The sequence below is a fragment of the Populus nigra genome, chromosome 1, assembly GCF_951802175.1.
Source record: "Populus nigra chromosome 1, ddPopNigr1.1, whole genome shotgun sequence".
In the NCBI taxonomy this organism is placed as follows: domain Eukaryota; kingdom Viridiplantae; phylum Streptophyta; class Magnoliopsida; order Malpighiales; family Salicaceae; genus Populus; species Populus nigra.
The window spans coordinates 24,007,719-24,025,941 of record NC_084852.1 but is presented as its reverse complement, the minus strand read 5'-3'; the positions used below and the strand labels follow the sequence as shown (position 1 = coordinate 24,025,941).

The 18,223-nt window shown below is 36.9% G+C and overlaps 3 protein-coding genes across 7 annotated transcripts; 1 reads left to right on the top strand and 2 right to left on the bottom strand.

The window, feature by feature from the left end:
- Positions 1-244: 244 nt before the first annotated feature.
- On the top strand, positions 245-3,094 carry LOC133673650 (transcription factor DIVARICATA-like). 4 transcript variants are annotated; one of them, XM_062094515.1, is made up of 3 exons: positions 245-397; positions 910-1,568; positions 1,961-3,094. In XM_062094515.1, the coding sequence occupies exons 2-3, from the start codon at positions 1,144-1,146 to the stop codon at positions 2,454-2,456; spliced, it is 921 nt and encodes a 306-aa protein (XP_061950499.1). In that variant the 5' UTR covers positions 245-397; positions 910-1,143; the 3' UTR covers positions 2,457-3,094. The 4 variants fall into 4 exon arrangements, with proteins under 4 accessions (XP_061950499.1, XP_061950491.1, XP_061950483.1 ...); XM_062094507.1 differs by having other exon boundaries at positions 257-583; XM_062094499.1 differs by having other exon boundaries at positions 257-583; positions 734-1,568.
- Positions 3,095-9,225: 6,131 nt separating this feature from the next.
- On the bottom strand, positions 9,226-11,923 carry LOC133698337 (sugar transport protein 8-like). Its single transcript, XM_062121229.1, has 4 exons — positions 11,134-11,923; positions 10,713-11,032; positions 9,962-10,588; positions 9,226-9,862 (listed from the first exon to the last, which is right to left on the bottom strand). Exons 1-4 carry the CDS (start codon positions 11,264-11,266, stop codon positions 9,389-9,391), a joined length of 1,554 nt encoding a protein of 517 aa, XP_061977213.1. The 5' UTR covers positions 11,267-11,923; the 3' UTR covers positions 9,226-9,388.
- A 132-nt stretch (positions 11,924-12,055) lies between these two features.
- On the bottom strand, positions 12,056-18,223 carry LOC133698325 (uncharacterized). Of its 2 annotated transcripts, XM_062121210.1 has the most exons (6): positions 16,943-18,223; positions 15,745-16,847; positions 14,479-15,417; positions 13,909-14,220; positions 13,220-13,711; positions 12,056-12,772 (listed from the first exon to the last, which is right to left on the bottom strand). In XM_062121210.1, the coding sequence occupies exons 1-6, from the start codon at positions 18,063-18,065 to the stop codon at positions 12,359-12,361; spliced, it is 4,383 nt and encodes a 1,460-aa protein (XP_061977194.1). In that variant the 5' UTR covers positions 18,066-18,223; the 3' UTR covers positions 12,056-12,358. The 2 variants fall into 2 exon arrangements, with proteins under 2 accessions (XP_061977194.1, XP_061977202.1); XM_062121218.1 differs by lacking the exon at positions 13,909-14,220.

Here is an 18,223-nt window from a genome sequence, read left to right as displayed (position 1 = left end):
GAAACTGTTTTTTTTTTTAAAAAACTTATGTTGATTTATTTTAATAATTTTTTTAAAATATTATTATTCTCAATATTATAACATTTATTAATTATATTATTCCTCCACCTAGTGTGCTAGTTGTTATTGTTTTTATATTGAAAAGAAAAGAAAAGAAAAATGTTTTCAAAAATTCAAGACACCAAACACCTTAATAGAAAATAAAATAAAAAAAAACAGATAAACTGACAATTAGAAAAAAAAAAATCATTAAGTTGCAGGATCGACAGACCCCATACCAGCCAATAACAATTCACCACCTCCAATCCCAGCTTCTCCCTCTCATTCTGCCTCAAGATTTTAGCCTCAAAAGAAAATAAGAATTAAAACTCAGATTCATTCCTTGAAGCTAGCTAAGGTGATACCTTGCTTTTGTGCTTTATATTACTGCTGCTGTTTCTGTTCTCTCCTACTCACTGGCGTCACTCTGCCCACTTTTTCTTTTTCTTCTCCTCTTTTCTCTGTCGCTCGGACCTCAAGGAAAAGGAGGAAACAAAAGATCTTTTCCCAGCTTTTATTTTTTGCTTTCACTGCCCCGAATCCAGTTAACTTCTCAAATCTCAGCCTGTTTTTTTACTCATCTCCAAGTTTCTTTCTTTCTGTCTTTCCCTTTTTGGGTTATCAAATTCATTGAAGCTGTTTTCACTTACAAGCTTTCCTCTTTTGGAATTCTTGTCCTTTTTTTTTTTGTCAGGTGTTATTGTTTTTCGGTGGTTCATATATTTGCTTCTTTAGAAAGTTTTTAGAGCCAAGTTCAGATCTCACCGGTGGTTTTAGGGTTTAATTAGCTTGTTGTTTTATTTTTAGACTGCTTGTGCCAAATTTTCTTAGCTTTTGTTTTTGTTTTAAAACAAGTTTGTTCCTTTGCAGATTCCCGAGTGGCTTGACTACACATAAAAAGCTATTCTGATTCCTTGCAAATGCTTCTTGATCTAACACTGATATTTCTGTGGTGAAACTTCCACATCTCTGCATTTCCTCTGCTGGGTTCTCCCCCTCTGTTTCTCCTCTCCTTCATAAATCCAACTTCTCTAGCCAATTTCTTTAATCAAGCAACTGTGAATTTGTTTGAATTCATTGGCATGTTACCTTATTTCTGATACAATGAAGTGGGAAATGGGAATTCTATCTCCCGCATCGTATCTTTCGAGCACGAATTGGCTACTAGAAGAGAGCAAGAACACAAAATGGACTCCAGCAGAGAACAAGGCGTTTGAGAATGCTCTTGCACTTTATGACGAGGACACTCCTGATAGATGGCACAAGGTGGCAGCTATGATTCCAGGGAAGACAGTAGGGGATGTGATAAAGCAGTACAAGGAATTAGAACTTGATGTTAGCTACATAGAGGCAGGGCTGATTCCAGTTCCTGGATATAGCACCTCTCCATTCACATTGGATTGGGTTGATGGCAATGGCTATGATGGGTTTAAACAATCTTATGGCCTTGGTGGAAAGAGATCTTCAACAGGTCGACCTGCTGATCAGGAGAGAAAGAAAGGTGTTCCATGGACAGAGGAAGAGCACAAGTAAGTTTCCATACATTCACGTGTATGTATTTATGTGTTCATATTATTGGTCAGTTTTCTGCTTAAAATGGAATTAATGTGAAAATTCTTCTTGTTTTTCATTGTATTTTCAAGGCCAGTGAATTGAATGTAATATGGTAATAAGCCATATTACTTGAATAGGTTGTGGTTGAGAATATAATCTGTGAAAGAATCTAATCTAGAGGAGAGCATGGCTGTAGTAGAATCTTGAAATTCATTCTCTGTGGATACATCTTTATCAGACTTGTACTTTGCTACTTGTGGTTGCCAGTTCCCATTATATGTTTTAAGTTATTGCTTTGGAGTTAAGGTATTTGTAATGGCTTGTTCCAAGCACAAATCAGTGGGACCTAACAATTGAACTACCGCAGGCTGTTTCTGATGGGCTTGAAGAAGTATGGCAAGGGGGACTGGAGAAACATATCTCGCAATTTTGTTATCAGTAGAACGCCGACTCAGGTAGCTAGTCATGCGCAGAAGTATTTTATCAGGCAGCTTTCTGGAGGGAAAGATAAGAGGAGAGCCAGTATTCATGATATAACAACTGTCAATCTCAACGACGCGAGAACTCCATCACCGGACAATAAAAGACCTTCACCTGATCAACCTGGGTCGATTTCTCAGCAGCCCAATTCTGCTGCCATGCCTAGAACACATTTTCAATGGAATCAACCCAACGGTGGAGGAACCTTAGCTTTTAATTCAACAAATGCAAATATGTTCATGTCTGCTCCTTACGGGATTAGCTCATATGGGCTTAAAATGCAAGGCCAAAATCTGCCTAGAGGAGCTTTTCATGACTCTTACATTAGACAGCAAACCATGGGTTTTCAGATGCCATCAGCGCACTACTACCCCCATGGATGAGAGTATGTTTTTTCTTTTTTAATCCATGGCTCATGGCTCCATGGCTTCTTTTCAGCAGTACAGTTGTGTTTGTGCCTTATTTTCTGTCTTTTCTTTTTCCTTTACTCTGGTCTTTTGTGTACATGCCATCGAGAAGTCTAGTCAATAGGACGTGAACTTGGAGGGGACAGGATTCTGTTCTGCTTGAATTCAATATCCGGATTGCTAAACTGAGGCTGGTTATCCTTGTTTTTAAGAGCACCCGCTCTGCAAAGCTGCAGGGAGTGGTGACCTCATGCAGATGGGCATGGGGAATTTGTTCTGTGGATCTTGTTTAAGAAGAGTGCAGGAACTTGTCTTGAAGTGAGAGTTAGACTTGCTAGTTGCGCGCCTACCCCCCTTTACTTGAGAGTTGATACCTTAAAGATGGTTCCTCCAAGATAAGAATAAATGCGTGCAGGAAGAGATTTGCACAGGCCAATAAGCAAACACGTGGATTTCCAAGCTAAGGTGGAGAGAATGTAATAAAGGAACCAACATGATATGAGCATCTTCCATGCTAGACCTGCTTGTATAGTTGTTGATGTACGGAAAAAGGTCATGACATGTGTAATGGTTGTGTCCGTGAAAAGATCAGCAATTAAAACGGTGTTTGTTTTTGTTTTGTGCAGTATATTTTGCATAAAATGTTTTTTCTTTTTATCCTATTTTTATATAAAAATTACTTAACATGGTTAATTTATAAATTTAACTCATTTATTGCAAAACATTCTGTTTTATAAAATATTATATTTTATGGACTGTAATACACACATAATTTAATCTCCTTCTGATATTATTTTCTAATTATCTCAATTATCACTATTACCTCACCGTCATCTTCATGGATCGCCACTACCACCCTACCACTGCACCACCACTTTCACAAGTGCCTCCACCGCCTCTCCCTCAAACCACCACAACTAACACCACCACTCAATGATCACATCACATCATAATTATTATACTATCACAATATTTTGAATATCATTACTCATTTCAACATTTCAACATTTCTATAAGAAATATTTTACTCAGAACAAACACATCTTTAAGCTTGAATCCAACAGGCAGGAGGGTCTTCGAGCTTTTCAGTATTTTGTTCTCATTTTCTCCAGTCTTTTAGCTCAATAGTTGATCACCATTTTAGCCAACTTATTAGCAGAACTCCAGAATTTGCAGCTGTACTTGAATTCGAGAAACTACTGCCTCTTGCTTGGTAGTATCACGTATGGCTTGTGAACAACCTATGAGGTGCTTCACTTCTGCCGAGGAAGTCCAAACTCACTCCACAGTTAAGAATATTGGAATGCCGAACAAGTAACCTGAATGCTTACATCATACTGGCCGAGTCACAGAGCACTTCACGCTGGACTCCTGTGGTCTCAAGCTACCTACTTTTCCTGTAAACCCCTCAGCTCGTTTCACTAGCCATTCATTGTACACAAAGAATGGTCTTTTTGACCGGGCTTGACCTTTCAAACAGTAGTCGAGGCTGACTCCCCATTCCACTTACTGAAACATCATGTGTCAATTCCCTTCTCTTTTTCCTTGGTCCTTTAATTTTTCCTCAAGTAATCTTTCTCCATTACAGATCTTTCTCGAAAGATTCTCTTTAATAGAAGAAGATCCTTCTCTGGTGTATAGATTATTGCTTAAATTACGATACCAGAGTACCAAGTTAGATTCAGGCCAGATTACCTCTGTCCTTGATTAATAAAGGAATCCGTACATCCTTCGCTCCGAACTCGCTTATTGAGCTAGCTTATCTTAAGATGTTACCTCGCGCACTAGATTTGATTGTAAATGCTTGCTGGCAGGGCTACTTGCCGAAGAATGTTGTAATTTCATGAAAGCATCACTGTTTTGGGATCCTGATTGTACGGTTCATCCAACTAAATAAAACATCATGATGATTTCAGTGTTATCAGAAGCTTGGTTATGAACCCCACCTAAGGAGACACAATATCTAGCTTTTCACAATGTGGAAAGGTTACTTCTTTTCTTTATGTTTTCTTTTTTTTTTTTTAATTATCGTGGGGTGTTCGGGCCAGCTTGCACACACCACGACTATTCCCCACGGCCCACTGAACATCCTGCAAGTCCAGTAAACAGGTAAGGCACCGCGAGGGTGATAGACGTGCACATAAAGAATCGAACTCGGGACGGGAACGGAACAAGTCACACTGTTGACCACTGAACTAGACCCTCAAATGCTCTTTATGTTTTTTTAATCTGTCTAGTTGATCATTTTATACACTTCAAGTGGACACACAGATTCTCCTTTGGTGGGGGAATTTTCATTTGACCCCGAGTGTCTCAAATTGTAGCAGCTGCTGCATTTTTGTTTTTTCGTGTGTTTTAGAAATATATTTTACTTAAAAAATACTTTAAATTAATATTTTTTTATTAATATTAAAATTACATGCTATCACAGCATCAGAGCACACTAACAAGCACACAGTAAGTATCCTTCACTCTTTAAAAAGAAGAAACTTGTTGCTAATTGATTGCTTAAACTGAACTAATTACTGACTACTGCCAAATGAGACAACCTGGTTATGATGATTGATGACTGCTTCTGCAATAAAATCTCAGTGAAGTAACTCCCTTCTGCTCAACTATCATGGTAGGTTATGCATCCCTTTCCCTCTCTCTCTCGGCACACAGATAATCTTCTTGTGAATCAATCATGGTGTTGAATTAATGATTTATCATGCCACAGAGGCAAAAAGTTTTGCTTTTCATTAAGATGGTGATGGTAATGGCTTTGATTTCATCATCCATTTCATTGTGTTGAGTTAATCATCATAGCAATGATGATTGATGAGCTATAACTATCATCAAAAAGTTCAGTTGAGAGATGCAAGTGGAAAAATAAAGTTCATTTATTGAGTTTAAAGTTTCATTTCAACTTAATTTTGTTTGACAGCAATTTATTAATTTCATGTGTTCCATAGGTATTTTTGTCCCTTTACTTTCTTTAGTTGGCAAGGTAAAACATGAACTCTACTACCCGTTTTAAATATGACTAAATCAAATAGTCACACCCATTAAATACTATTTATTTAAATATTATTTTTTTATTTTTTTATTTTTTTTTAATTTCATTCTTTAACAACCCAATTTTTTTTATTTTTTATTTTTTATTTTTTTTACAATTTTATCATTTAATCTTGTTTTGAAAATTGTTCTTTATAATTGTTTTTTATTTTCTCTTTATTGGGTTATATATTGGTCTCGTGAATTTTTTTTCTTCTCAATTTTAACTTTTAATATTAAATCTATTGGGAGGGGCTTCATAATTTTTTCTTTATTTGTTTTTCATGAATTTATCCTGATCTCATGACTCAGGTCGCGAGTTTAATAGATTAACTGAGGTTGACTCGAGTCATTTTTTTACTGTTTTTTCTAATTGATTTTTTTTGATTTCATCCTTCAACATTGGGTTAGTTAAAAATTAAAATTCATAGTGTTTTTTTTTATTTGCTTACTATATGGTTATCATGATCTTATGATTCGGGTCGTGGGTTTGACATGTTAACTTGGGTTGATCATGTTTATTTTTTAATTCTTTTTTAATTGAATAATTTTCTTTCTATGAGGTTATCTCAATCTTATAATTCGGGTCACGAGTTTGGTAGGTTGACCCAGGTTAACTCGGTTTATTTTCTCGAGTCCTCCTTTTCTTTTCAATTTCATCATCCGACAACTCAATCTTTTTATGGATTTTTTTTTTCAATTTTATCCTTCATTATTAGGTTGTTTTAGAATATGGTTTCGTGATTTTTTTTCTTTTTTTCTTTAGAGTTATCCCGATCTCATGGATTTAGTTGTTTTTATCAATTTCAACCTTCAACAATGAATCAGTTAGAAATGGAGCTTAATGATTTTTTTTTATTGCTTTTTATAAAGTTATATTGGTCTCATGACCCAGATCACGGGTTTAAGAAGTTAGCTCGAGTTGAATTTGATTATTTTATTTTTTTTAATTTCATCATTTGATATTGGGTTGGTTGGAAATTGGGCTTCATATCTTTTCTTTTGGGGTTATTTGATTTCATGACCGGGGTCGTAGGTTAACTCGAGTTGACTCGAGTAATTTTTTTGTTCTTTTTTATTATTTAATATGTTTTTTAATTTTATCATTCAACATTGAATTGATTAAGAATTGACCTTCATGATTTATTTTTATTTGATTTCTGTAGGGTTATTATTATCTTATAATAGTCACATATTTAACAAGTTAATCCAAATCAATCTAACATGTCAATGTTTTAATATTTTAAAAAAATACCATTCAATAAATTATCTTATCAATATTTTAAAATGATGTTCAATATATAAAAAATTTTGAATTTATATTTAATTTTTTATTAGAAAACATATTAATAATGTTTAATTTTTTATATATATTAAAAAAAACTTGATTCTAACCGTAAGTAGAACACATTAGAATGACTGTTGTTAAAACCAAGCGTTTGCTACTCTTACATTTGTGGCACTACGAGTGGCATTTAATTTTGCTTTAATGGAGGAAACATAATGAGAGCCTAGCAACCATCCGTTTACCTCGCATATAGCTTCTGTCATTCAATCCAGTCCATCCAATACAAGACAGCATATGCAGGTAACTTGACAGAATTCCATGAGCTCATTCATGTGTTACAGTTTCATTGCTGGTAGCAAAATGGCCAGTCCTGCTAGCTTTTTCTCAAAAACAGCCACTCTGCTTTTTCTAAAGGAGGAGAAACCTCTCTGCAACTTGCATATGAAAGCACCTCCATTCACTTTATTCCTCTTTCAATCAAGACATTAACTGGCTACAAGTTACCACCTACAACCACAAAAATTATGTCAATTATTTACAACTTTCGGTTATCTACTTGCTCTCTGTTTTCTCGACTATATTCTTATTCCTCGAATGGTTTTAGTAGAAATATACTTGATGATCTTTCAGATATAAATGCAGCTCTAGTTTTCTAGCTTATTGGTTATTGGGTTAGGTCTGGTTTATTCATTAGACATGAGCCTGATCCAAGTATTTAAAAGAATTACTAAAAAAAGTATTAATATATATATATAGGGACATGATTGATGTGCAAAAGTAGTTTTATTGTTGTAAAAATATGAATTTTTCTTTCTCTTTTTTAATTTGGGATTCTTTGTATCAACTTGATAAAATTTATAAAGATATTTATACGATAGAATATAATTCTCATAATTAAAGTGGCATTGAAATACTCACATTACAGGTAAGTTTTGTCTTAATTCCACGTAGCTACAGGTTGAAAAGGTTCGTGAGGTTACCAGCTGAAGTAATTTTGATTCCCCACACAGCTTATCCAGTCCTCAGAGATGCATTATATCCATAACATCAATGAAAAGAAGAGCGAATAGATTACTTAATGAGGACTTATTTGACACATTAGTGAAAAGAAGGAAAGCAGAAGATGCATTATACCCTTGGCATTAATATCTAATTCCCACCCCAATACCACAATTAGAGGCATATGGGACAAAAGCAAATGGTTGAGTAAAAGGAATATACCATGATAGATTACTTTGGTTGCGAATCTGATGCTGCAATTCATAGTCTTCTGAACTCCCTTCTCTTTTCTTGACAGAGATTTTCACTTTATTAGTGTCATCTCTGTTATCTTTCTCTCTTGTTTATCGAGACGGTGGAACCACTTGGAGAAAATACGAACATGGGCCACCGAGAATTTGCATCCTGGTTTAAGGCATTTGATGATAGAGCCCCTGTTTGCTGCCTTTTTAGGCTCAAAATATTGGACCTTAGGCCTATCTTATCTTTCAATTTATTCAGTCAAAAGAATTGTCCACCTTGCATGCTAGCGCAATGCCGAATCAAGATTGAGGTTCATATGAAATATCTCTGGAATTCGTCGTCAATTGCTCAACCTTTCTAAACCATGTCACTGGCAGTTCTCCGCTAAATTCATCCTTCAGTTCCAGGCAACCAAGCAGCAATTAAACCATCTATCTTTTCCAAGAGCCATGGTTCTATAACCAAAGGTCTTCCAGATACCAGAACAACCAACGTGGGGATTTAATTCATCAGCGACCGAGCTTATTGTATCAGCTCCAGTGGAGGGGATCACAAGCTCTGAATTGCCACCACTGAACTCTGCATAAGGAGCTTCACCTACAGTTGCAATGGCATAAGAAAGATCTTGGGCCAGCTAAGGTGTCTGGTGACGGATTTTTCTCATAAATCACTTTGGTTTCCTCTCCCACTGCTTCTTTAATGGCATCATTAATTAGATTTGATGTCAAATTAAACATAAACATTAGATTCAATTCCCATGCACTGAAAAGGGATCATATACCATTGTTCCATATTTGATGTCAAAATCAAGTTTATGATGGTTGGCTCTGGGAGCACTTGAATAGCATAATCTACAATAAACCCACAAGTGTTGAATTAAGGAAATTTGCCACTGATGGCAACAGCGTGAACCTGTCAAGATCCAGCAAATGATCCATACAGCAGCATAGGCCCATTTGTAGCCCAGAAAAAAAGGCCCAATTTCAGAGGGGTAATTGGTGTATGAAATTGTTTCGATGATCTATGACAGACAGCAGAGCTATATCTACAACTTGGGCAATTGCCCCAGCTCACATTTAATAAAAATAAAAATTATCTTTATTTAATAAAAAGTTTTATATACAAAATAAAAATTGCTCATATTAGATATACATAAAAATAATAATAAAAATATTTCTTAAATATTTTAAAAGATTTTATTTATAATTTTACCAAATGCCTCTATCTCGGCAAACAAGAAGAAGAAAACAACAGGAAACCAACTTATTAAGTGTCCTAAAAAAGAGAACAAGATCAAAGGAAAACGATGATAATATAACGAGATTAATTTAAACAACGCATTTTATTCTAATGATTCTCCCTCTGATTTATCTTGAATTTCCTGGCTTCTCTTTTTAATATCAGAATCCTCATAGTACCTCTTCCAGAACCAATGCTTCTTCCATACCCTTTCATTCATTTCGTCAATTGGGATCCCCTTCGTCTCAGGAAGAAAGAAAATAGCAAAAATACCCATGACAACAATCCAGGCAGCGAAGAAGAAGAAAATCCCAGATCGCATGTGGCATAGCATGGTGAGGAATGCTTGAGCAACAAGGAAGGTACAAAACATGTTCATGCTAACAGCGAAGAAGAAACCAGCACTTCTTGTTTCCAGAGGGAAGATTTCACTGGGAATCAACCAGCCCAAAGGACCCCATGACCACGCGAAACCAGACACAAATACACAGACCAAGATGACCACAAGCTTTGCAGAACCTTTCGGCATGATATTGGCAGATTTCAAATGCACAGCAAGAATCCTTCCCATTATGGACTACATACAAAAGAAGAAAGGGAACAACGACCAGAGTCAGAAATAACTAAACAATGCAGATGAAGCTCAGAAATATTGTCAACTGTCTGTTTTGCTTACCTGGGCAGCAAGCATCTGAAGACAAGCTTCTATGAGCAAAACCCTTCTTCCAATAATATCAACAAGAAAAACTGCAACCAATGTGGATAGTACATTGACCAAGTCAGTGACTACAGCTGACAGTAGTGACCCTTCAGTGCCATAACCCATAGTCTGAAACAACACTGGGGCATAAAACATCACAACATTGATTCCAGTGAACTGCTGGAAGAATTGAAGAACAGTGCCACAAACAAGTTGAGGCCTATTAGACCGACTCATGAGATTTCTGTAAGGGTGTTTGACTTGTTTGGCCAATTCAATAGCATTCAAAATCTCTGCATATTCTTTGTCTACATTGTCAACACCTCTAATCTTCCTTAAAACACGCAGAGCTTCTTCATTCTTTCCCCGCTCTAAAAGGCTCGTGGGGGTTTCCATGATTACAAGAGATCCAATGGCGAGAATTATAGCGGGCACTGCAGCGCACCCTAGGGAAATTCTCCAGCCATAAGGATGCACTTTTGAAGTACCATAATTGATCAGATTTGCTATCAGAATGCCTATTGTGATTAGCAACTGAAAACAAATGTTAAGGCCTCCTCTATATTTTGCTGGTGCGATTTCTGATATGAACAAAGGCACCGCCTGCATTCACCTTCTCTGTGTAAGAACTAATAGAAAGCAGCAGATAGTACATAAATTGAAAAGAGAATGAAGAACGAATCTGGAAAAATGGAAAGCTAGTTGGTTTACGGATTGAACTGCATACCTGATTGCCAAATCCAACTCCAACACCTAGAAAAATCCTTCCAGCAATCAGCATGCCAAGTTCCACTGCAACAGCGTTTAAAACGGCTCCAGCAAGAAAGAAGATGGAAGCGGCTTGAATAGTGGGTTTTCGGCCGAATTTCTTGCAAAAGAAAGAGGCTATAAAACTAGAAACAATAGCTGCAAGGTAGAGTGAAGATGTAAAGAGCTGAAGAAATTGGTTATCATATTTGCAGTAGTTATCCTCTCTTGCCTCGTGCTTCTTGAGATAAACACTCGGAAAGAACTTCTCCAAGAAATCATCCATTGACGTCACTCCTCCTACAAAAACATATATAAAAACAACAACAGGAAGATTTTTAATGCTACAAATTTAAATGCTTAAATCTCAAAGATAACGAAACACGGAAAATGAGTCGTACCGGAAATGCCAATATCATAACCAAACATGAGACCACCGGAGGCTGCAATGATGCAGCAAATGAAGACCTGCCATGTAAGCTTGGAAGGCAAGTCTCGGCCACCACCTGATTCAGCCATGGATAAACCAGCCATGATTGTGAGTTTAGTTAGTCACTTTTGTTATGATCAGTTTTTCAGCAAGGATATCAGCTATGAATTGTAAGGTTGGATTGAATGAAGATTAACTAGTTAAATATCATCCTGAAATCTCGGTCAAGAGAAGATTGATTCTTTTTTTTTCTTCATTTTGATTTAGGTACTAATCCCATGTTTTTGACCAGCAATATAGTCCTTCAGTTTAATTTTTTATCCTTCCATCAACACTCCTGATCAAGTGATTTGATAAAAGAAAGGCATTTGCTATCAAACTTGATGGAATGACTATATTACCAGCACAAGTTTAGATTTAAGATCTAAATCAAAACAAAAAAAAGTTTAAGGACAACATTTGGATAATATTTTTTAAAAGTTATTTTGAATTAGCTGATTGTTATTATTTATGTAGTGTAAGATAAGAGATTTGAATTTGAATTTTTAACTAACTCCTCAAATCTCTCACTCAAGCTCAGCATCTAGGACTCAAATTATAGATAATTTTTTTAAAAAAAAAATCTTAATGGATAACTTTGACCTGACTCATTATTATCTCTGATTTTGCTCATGCAACACTTAATTAAAAGATCTTTGATGTATCTTACGAAGATAGATACCAGAAATGATTTAGAAAAGCGCTCTACAATCTTTCCGACACTAGATCAGGACTTGTGTTTCGTAAATCAAATGAAAAATGGTATATTTAGAACGATAAAAAGATATATGCTCAAATATGCATGCATAAATATGTATCATCTGTGTATGCAGGAAAAAAGCTGAGACGTGATCTGATTCACAGAAAAACTTTCTATTTACTTTACAAAGAGCAACACTGGAAAATCGGCAATATTGAGGAGAATGAGATACACTAACGTTTTAACCCTGTCAGTTGTTGTCAGATTAGCTCGACAACTAATGGCATTTTAACTCCTTCGGCGTAAATTTTTACAGGGAAAAATAAAATAAAATAAAAAACGTAACCTGCTTCTGGAGAGACGGGTTTAATATTTTCCATTATATATATACTACCTCAAGCTGCTTCGTATAGCGGTCACTTGCTCTTGTGTTTCAGTGCTTCTATGATCGGTGATTCTATCCATTGATCTCAGTTTTGTCTTCAGATTTATCTTTGTTATCTTCAACGGCCCTTGCAATATCGTTACCCCTGCTTGCCTCGGATATGTCCATACCATTCTCCTGAACAGTTGACTTTCCAGGATCCTCCGTTTTTTCTCTGTCATCTGAACTATTAATTTCCCCTTCTGGCTGCGATGGGATGGTGACATTAACTTCATCGTCAGCGAATTTTTTTGATTCACCTTCAATATTTCTGATGGATTCTGAGTTTGTAACCTCCAATGCTTTAAGCGGTTCCATGATATCCTCTTGTCTATCTAATCTTTGAGATTCGTCTTCACTGTCTTGTACATGCTTGAACTTCTCGTTGCTGATAAATTCACTCATCTCTGATTCATTCACATTATGAATAGTGTCAGCTGCAGAGTCCTGGAAATGAGGAATATACAGTCCCGGTCAATATCACAGGGAAATAAGTAGAGAATTTTAGTGTGCTTGCATTTCTTGATGTCTTTGTACAATAAAGGCTAGAATTTTGTCAAAAGAAACATAAATTTTTCGAAAAAGAATTCTAAGCAAATAATAATACTGGAATGAACTTGCTGGAAAGGAGTTGCTAGTATTCAATATATACCTGAGAAAGCAATAGAGAACAACTTATTTTCAAGAGACAGGAAAATGAAAGTGTACCAAAATCCATGCTCTATTTAATTTCAAGAATAAGAGGAAAAAGAAAAGAAATGCCAATCTTTACAACCGGAGTTCCATTTCATGGCAGCTTCAGAAGCTAAGCCACCTCCATCCCCACCCTCAAGCACTCGTTTTAGCAGTAGAACGAGTTACAAGGAAAAACACTATTTAAAAGCATCGTATTACCTTTGCTTCAGGAGTCACTAAGATGTTGTCGTCATCAACAGCTGGTGTTGATGGGTTAAGGACAGCCTTTTGATCAATTAAATCTTTAGGGTCACCTTGGACATCCTTAGTGGTTTCTGAGGAGACAACAGCCTCTCCTGGCTTTAACAAGTCTTCAATTTCCTCGTCTGCTATTTGTGTTCCAAACTCATCAGTTTCCTTGCTGGTTCTTGAATTATCAACTTCCTCGATTGCTTGAGATGATGCGACAATTGTTTCATTTTCAGTTAATACTCCAGGACTGTACTCATGGCCATCTAGGGAAGTAATATTGGCTGGTTTTAGTGGTTCCACAAATATCTCATGTCCAGTTGAAAATTGATCAGGTTCACCTTCACTGCCTTCAAAAGACTTTGACTTCTCCAACTCGTCGTTCTTATTTATTGATGGATCACTAACATCGCTGATGTGATTAACTTCTCCTGCAACATCTCTTGGAGGATTTATTGACTCCTATTCAATGAAACATAGGTTAGTTTTTCATGGTATTATTTTTTCTTGCTAAAAGTTTGTTAAGATAATTCTTTCGTGCGGAATTTACAAGAAAAAAGGAAAAATTGCAGTAAAAATATCCATCGCGTTAAGATGGAACAAGTGCAATATGATAAGCAGAACAATGTAGGGAACTTAATCTTATGACATGTTACTACCTCCTTTTCTACTATAACTCCAGGAACTTTTGAACTGACATGCTCCTCATCTGGTTTTGATACGTTAATGCTTGCTTCATTGTCCACAAGTATTGCAGATGCACCTTCAAGATGATCAGCAGTTTGGGGTTCTTCAAGTGGTTTTGACAGTTCTACAGAAGCCTCGTTACTGATCAATGTTTCTGATTCGTATTCTATGTTTTTCCTACATTTTAAATTCTCCTTGATTTGCTCATCATCAAGCACTAATCCATCCATGTTCTCCATGTCAATGGCTTCTTCAGTACACTTCCCTTGAGTGTCATATGGTTCCTGCTCAATAATGATGCATCTAGTTCAGGTTTCTTACTAAAATAGGCCTTTCTGCCTCTATACTAATGTCAAAACAACTGTTGTATGCATGCATGCGAGAGAGGAGAATGGATCATTTAAATTTACAAGGATTCAATCACAGTAGCAAGTAGTAGAAGATGATATGTGAAAAAATAAATATACGTGAATGCAATTTTACTGGATTCCCTTCATAAAAATAAACCCTAATTTTGTTTCTGCTTCTAAAGTATCACTGACCTCAGATTTTTCAGATTTTCTATCAATAGATGGGTGATCTATTGAATCATTTACCGCAAGACTGGTATCCTGAGTTGCGGTCATAAGTAAATTTTCCTCCATATCAGTGGCCACCAGTTGACTGAAATCTGATGAAGAACCTATATCTGCTGGGATCCTGTATGCTAAAACAGACTTTGGAGACGAGGATAAACTTGAATTGTTAGAAACTTGTTCAGCCACAAATTCTGGCAGGGTGGCTGATGTAGTTGGATCAATAAAAGGTTGGTTTACCACAGAAACTCCAACTTCTATTGTACTTTGATCTTCTTTACTGCCTTGAGTTGATGTCGGGTTGTCTTCAGCTTCGACTGGCATTAAAATGCTCTGAATGTCTGAATCTTCTGTCAGCCTTTCAGAATCTCGTTCGACATCTTTGAAGTCTTCAACACGATCCTTAATTTGAACTGGTGGGTCATTCACATTGTTGATGTTTGCCTCCTCTCTAGACTTCTCAGGAGAATTCAATGATTTACTCTCTATATGATTACTAGATTCTGAATTACTTTCCACAGCTGGTTGTGACAAATCACCTATGACTGCTTGCATGACTCTTTCAGCTCCACTATCTCTTTCTTCATTTGATTTCGAGTCTTCTAAGAGATCACTTATGGGGAACGTTGAATCATTTACATTGTAAGTTTCGTCACCTATGCCCTCTACATACTTCTCAGAGTTAAACAATGATTCGATCTTGATAATGCTATTAGATGTTGAATTACTTCCCTCAGCTTGTTCTGATAGATTGCCTAAAACTTCTTGCATAATGGAGTTTTCAGCTCCAACATGTCTGTTTTCATTTGACTTCAAATATTCCCTATCATCATATGTGACTGTTTCATTTGCATCGCAATTCGTTTTCTTCTCTTCTGCAGAATTCCCAGAACCACTCGGTGATTCCTGTTTTATTTACGGAGTAGCAAAGATGAGTCCAGCAGCTTTTTTCTAATTATTTTCTTAATTTAGAGAAAGATGAATTGGCATATAAAAACTATTATGTTCTAATTTTGCTGAAAGATCGTTGAAGAATTGATTCACTAAGGTTGTAAATTGGATAGACAATAAGCACAACAATAAATTGTTTACCAGAGTATTAGTTATAGATTTGTTTCTTCACTAAAAGCTATCAGAAGATTATCGTGCACACATAAAACAGAAATTGTAATTTAATCCAAGTTCATTCACAAACCATAACACTCTATTGTATCATTAAAATCATTGACTGACCTGCGGTTCCGGAAAGTACACTTCAGAAGGCGAGTGAGCCATTGAACCCTCCATCAACCGCGTTCCTTCCAGGGAATGTTCAGGTGGAACTACAGAAGAATTAGAAGGCCTCTCCTCCCTTACTTCTTCAACTTCGTCCACATCAGAAGCATTAGAAGGCCTCTGCTCCCTTACTTCATCAACTTCGTCCTTGACATGATTAGATAGTTTAGGATCAATTTTCATTGAATGGGCTTGATCCTCTTGAGATATTTCAGCTCTTGAAGATGATAACGGCCACATTGATGATGAAATTGGATTCTCGGGTTCGTCCCAGACCCTTGAGAACTCTACTTCTGTCATACCCTCTTCCCCTTCCTCGTATATTTGTCCAGGTGCCTTTCCATGTTCTTGAACTTTTGGTGCAAGTGGTGAAGCACCCCACAGTTCTTCACTCCCAGAAGTGAATTCGTTCTCGCTATCCCCATCATAAATCAAGGACTCGTCATCATTGGATGAAGCAGTTCCATCTTCAGTCAGAGGGGGTGAACCAATTTCTGAGACCTCCACTTGCATGTCAGAAGCTATGGAGTGGTTAGGGGTATGCCCAGGCTTGAGCTTGTAAAAGAAATGTTCCTCCATTCTCGTGTTGTCAATTGCAGAAGGGCTGGAATCATACGAAGGTTCAGCTACACCTCTAGCCTTAGGAACTGGACAAGGGAGAGAGTTCGGTGCCCGATCATAAAACACCTCGGGAAATTTGAACGTTGTCGGTTGTATACTTTCTGAATTTTCAGCTGTCTTAGCATTAAGAATGTCTTCTGCAGAAGAAGATGGGTTTGACAAAATTTTCTTGTGCTTGATCGCATTCGCATCTTTGTTCATTTGAATATCACTTCCATTACCTAAACTTGGATCCTTGTAATGAGATTGCTCCATCTTCTCACCTATGAGTTTGATCCTGGTGGTTCCAACTTCTCCATCCCGTTCCTGTTTGTTAGCTACCTGGTTGGAAGATTGGGTTTCTTCTGTCACAAGATCAGTAACACTTAAGTTACGGCGCAAGGTTTCACCATCTTGGAATAATAAATGATCAACCAGCCGATCATGATTTCCCTTATTGCCTGCATAAAGAGTTTATTGATTCAGCCTTGGTAGCAGAAGTTTGTAGTATATTTTTCTTGGTTGCTGAAGAATGTAAAACCGGGGTTTGTCTTACCTGATTGCATTTTATGTCTAGAATATCCTCGGCCCTCGTGTTGACCTTGCCTGTTATCCTGGAAAGAATTTCCCAAAGAGAAGCTCTCATGCCTGCAGAAGGGAAATTCTTTCTGGTGATCTGCCATAAATTCTTCGTGGAAACTGTCAGCCATTAGATTAGGCTTTTCTTCATATGGGTCGTATGGAAGGTCAAATGGATTTTTGGTTGGTAACAGAATGGAAGGGGCTGAACCGGGTATTTGGTCATCTGAACTCTTAGAAACGTGGAAAGTGTTGCTTCTGGCAACCATAACAGGATGCCTTGGACCTGAACCGGCAATACTATTCATTTTGAACGACTTTCTTGCTTTACGTCTTGCAATTAGCATCTCCAGCCTCCTATTTCTTTCTATCTCAGAATTCCCAAGATCCATGACATTCTTTTGATCATACTCGGTCCATTGTACAGCGTTTTCCCCACCCTTTTCTGATTCTTCTTCTTCATCGTCATCATCTGCTTCGGAGCTTGAGCTCTTCAACTCCACTTCACCACCAACTTGAAGTTTTGTAGGCTGCTCATTAAAGCCATCACATGAGACAGCATCAGGATTTGGCACCTGGCCGAGTTCTGAAATATTCTCACCGATGGACACATTGTGAGAGGAACTTTCTCCGCTATTCAAAGCACGGCTTTCTTTCTCCTCCATGATTATTTTTGGTTTTTCTTCGGCCAAGGCAGTTCTGCCAATCAATTCATCATTTGAAATCATGGGGGAAACCATACCCTTTTCCTCTTTAACAGCATGTGCATCCGATTCATCATTGTTCTTGTTGACATTTCTCTGCAACAGTCTCCGAGATTCAATAGAAGAGATCCCATGTTCCTTCCTCTCATCCCCGTGTTGGATTTTGGGACGTTGTGTATTCAAATAATAATGGATAAAAACAGCAGTGCAGCCAAGAAATGGTAGAGCATAAATCAAGAAAAAGAATACTGAAGGAAGAAACAAGTATAAAATCAGCAAGGATAACAAAACACCTGAAGCAAAGGGATATTTTTGTGCCAATGCAGTACAAGTATTTATGGAAAATTTAGCAACTCCCCACATGAAAGCTTGAAATTCCTTTGCATCAATACCCATTTTTATCCCTAAACAACCTTCAAGGAATCAAAGAGATTGAAATTAATTTGAACGTGCAGTTCACAGGCTGCCTCTAATTATTGGCAGCTTTCAGACTTTTAAGAATATATTAGATATTAACAGACCATCATTTCAAGTACAGTCGGGTCAGCCAGATA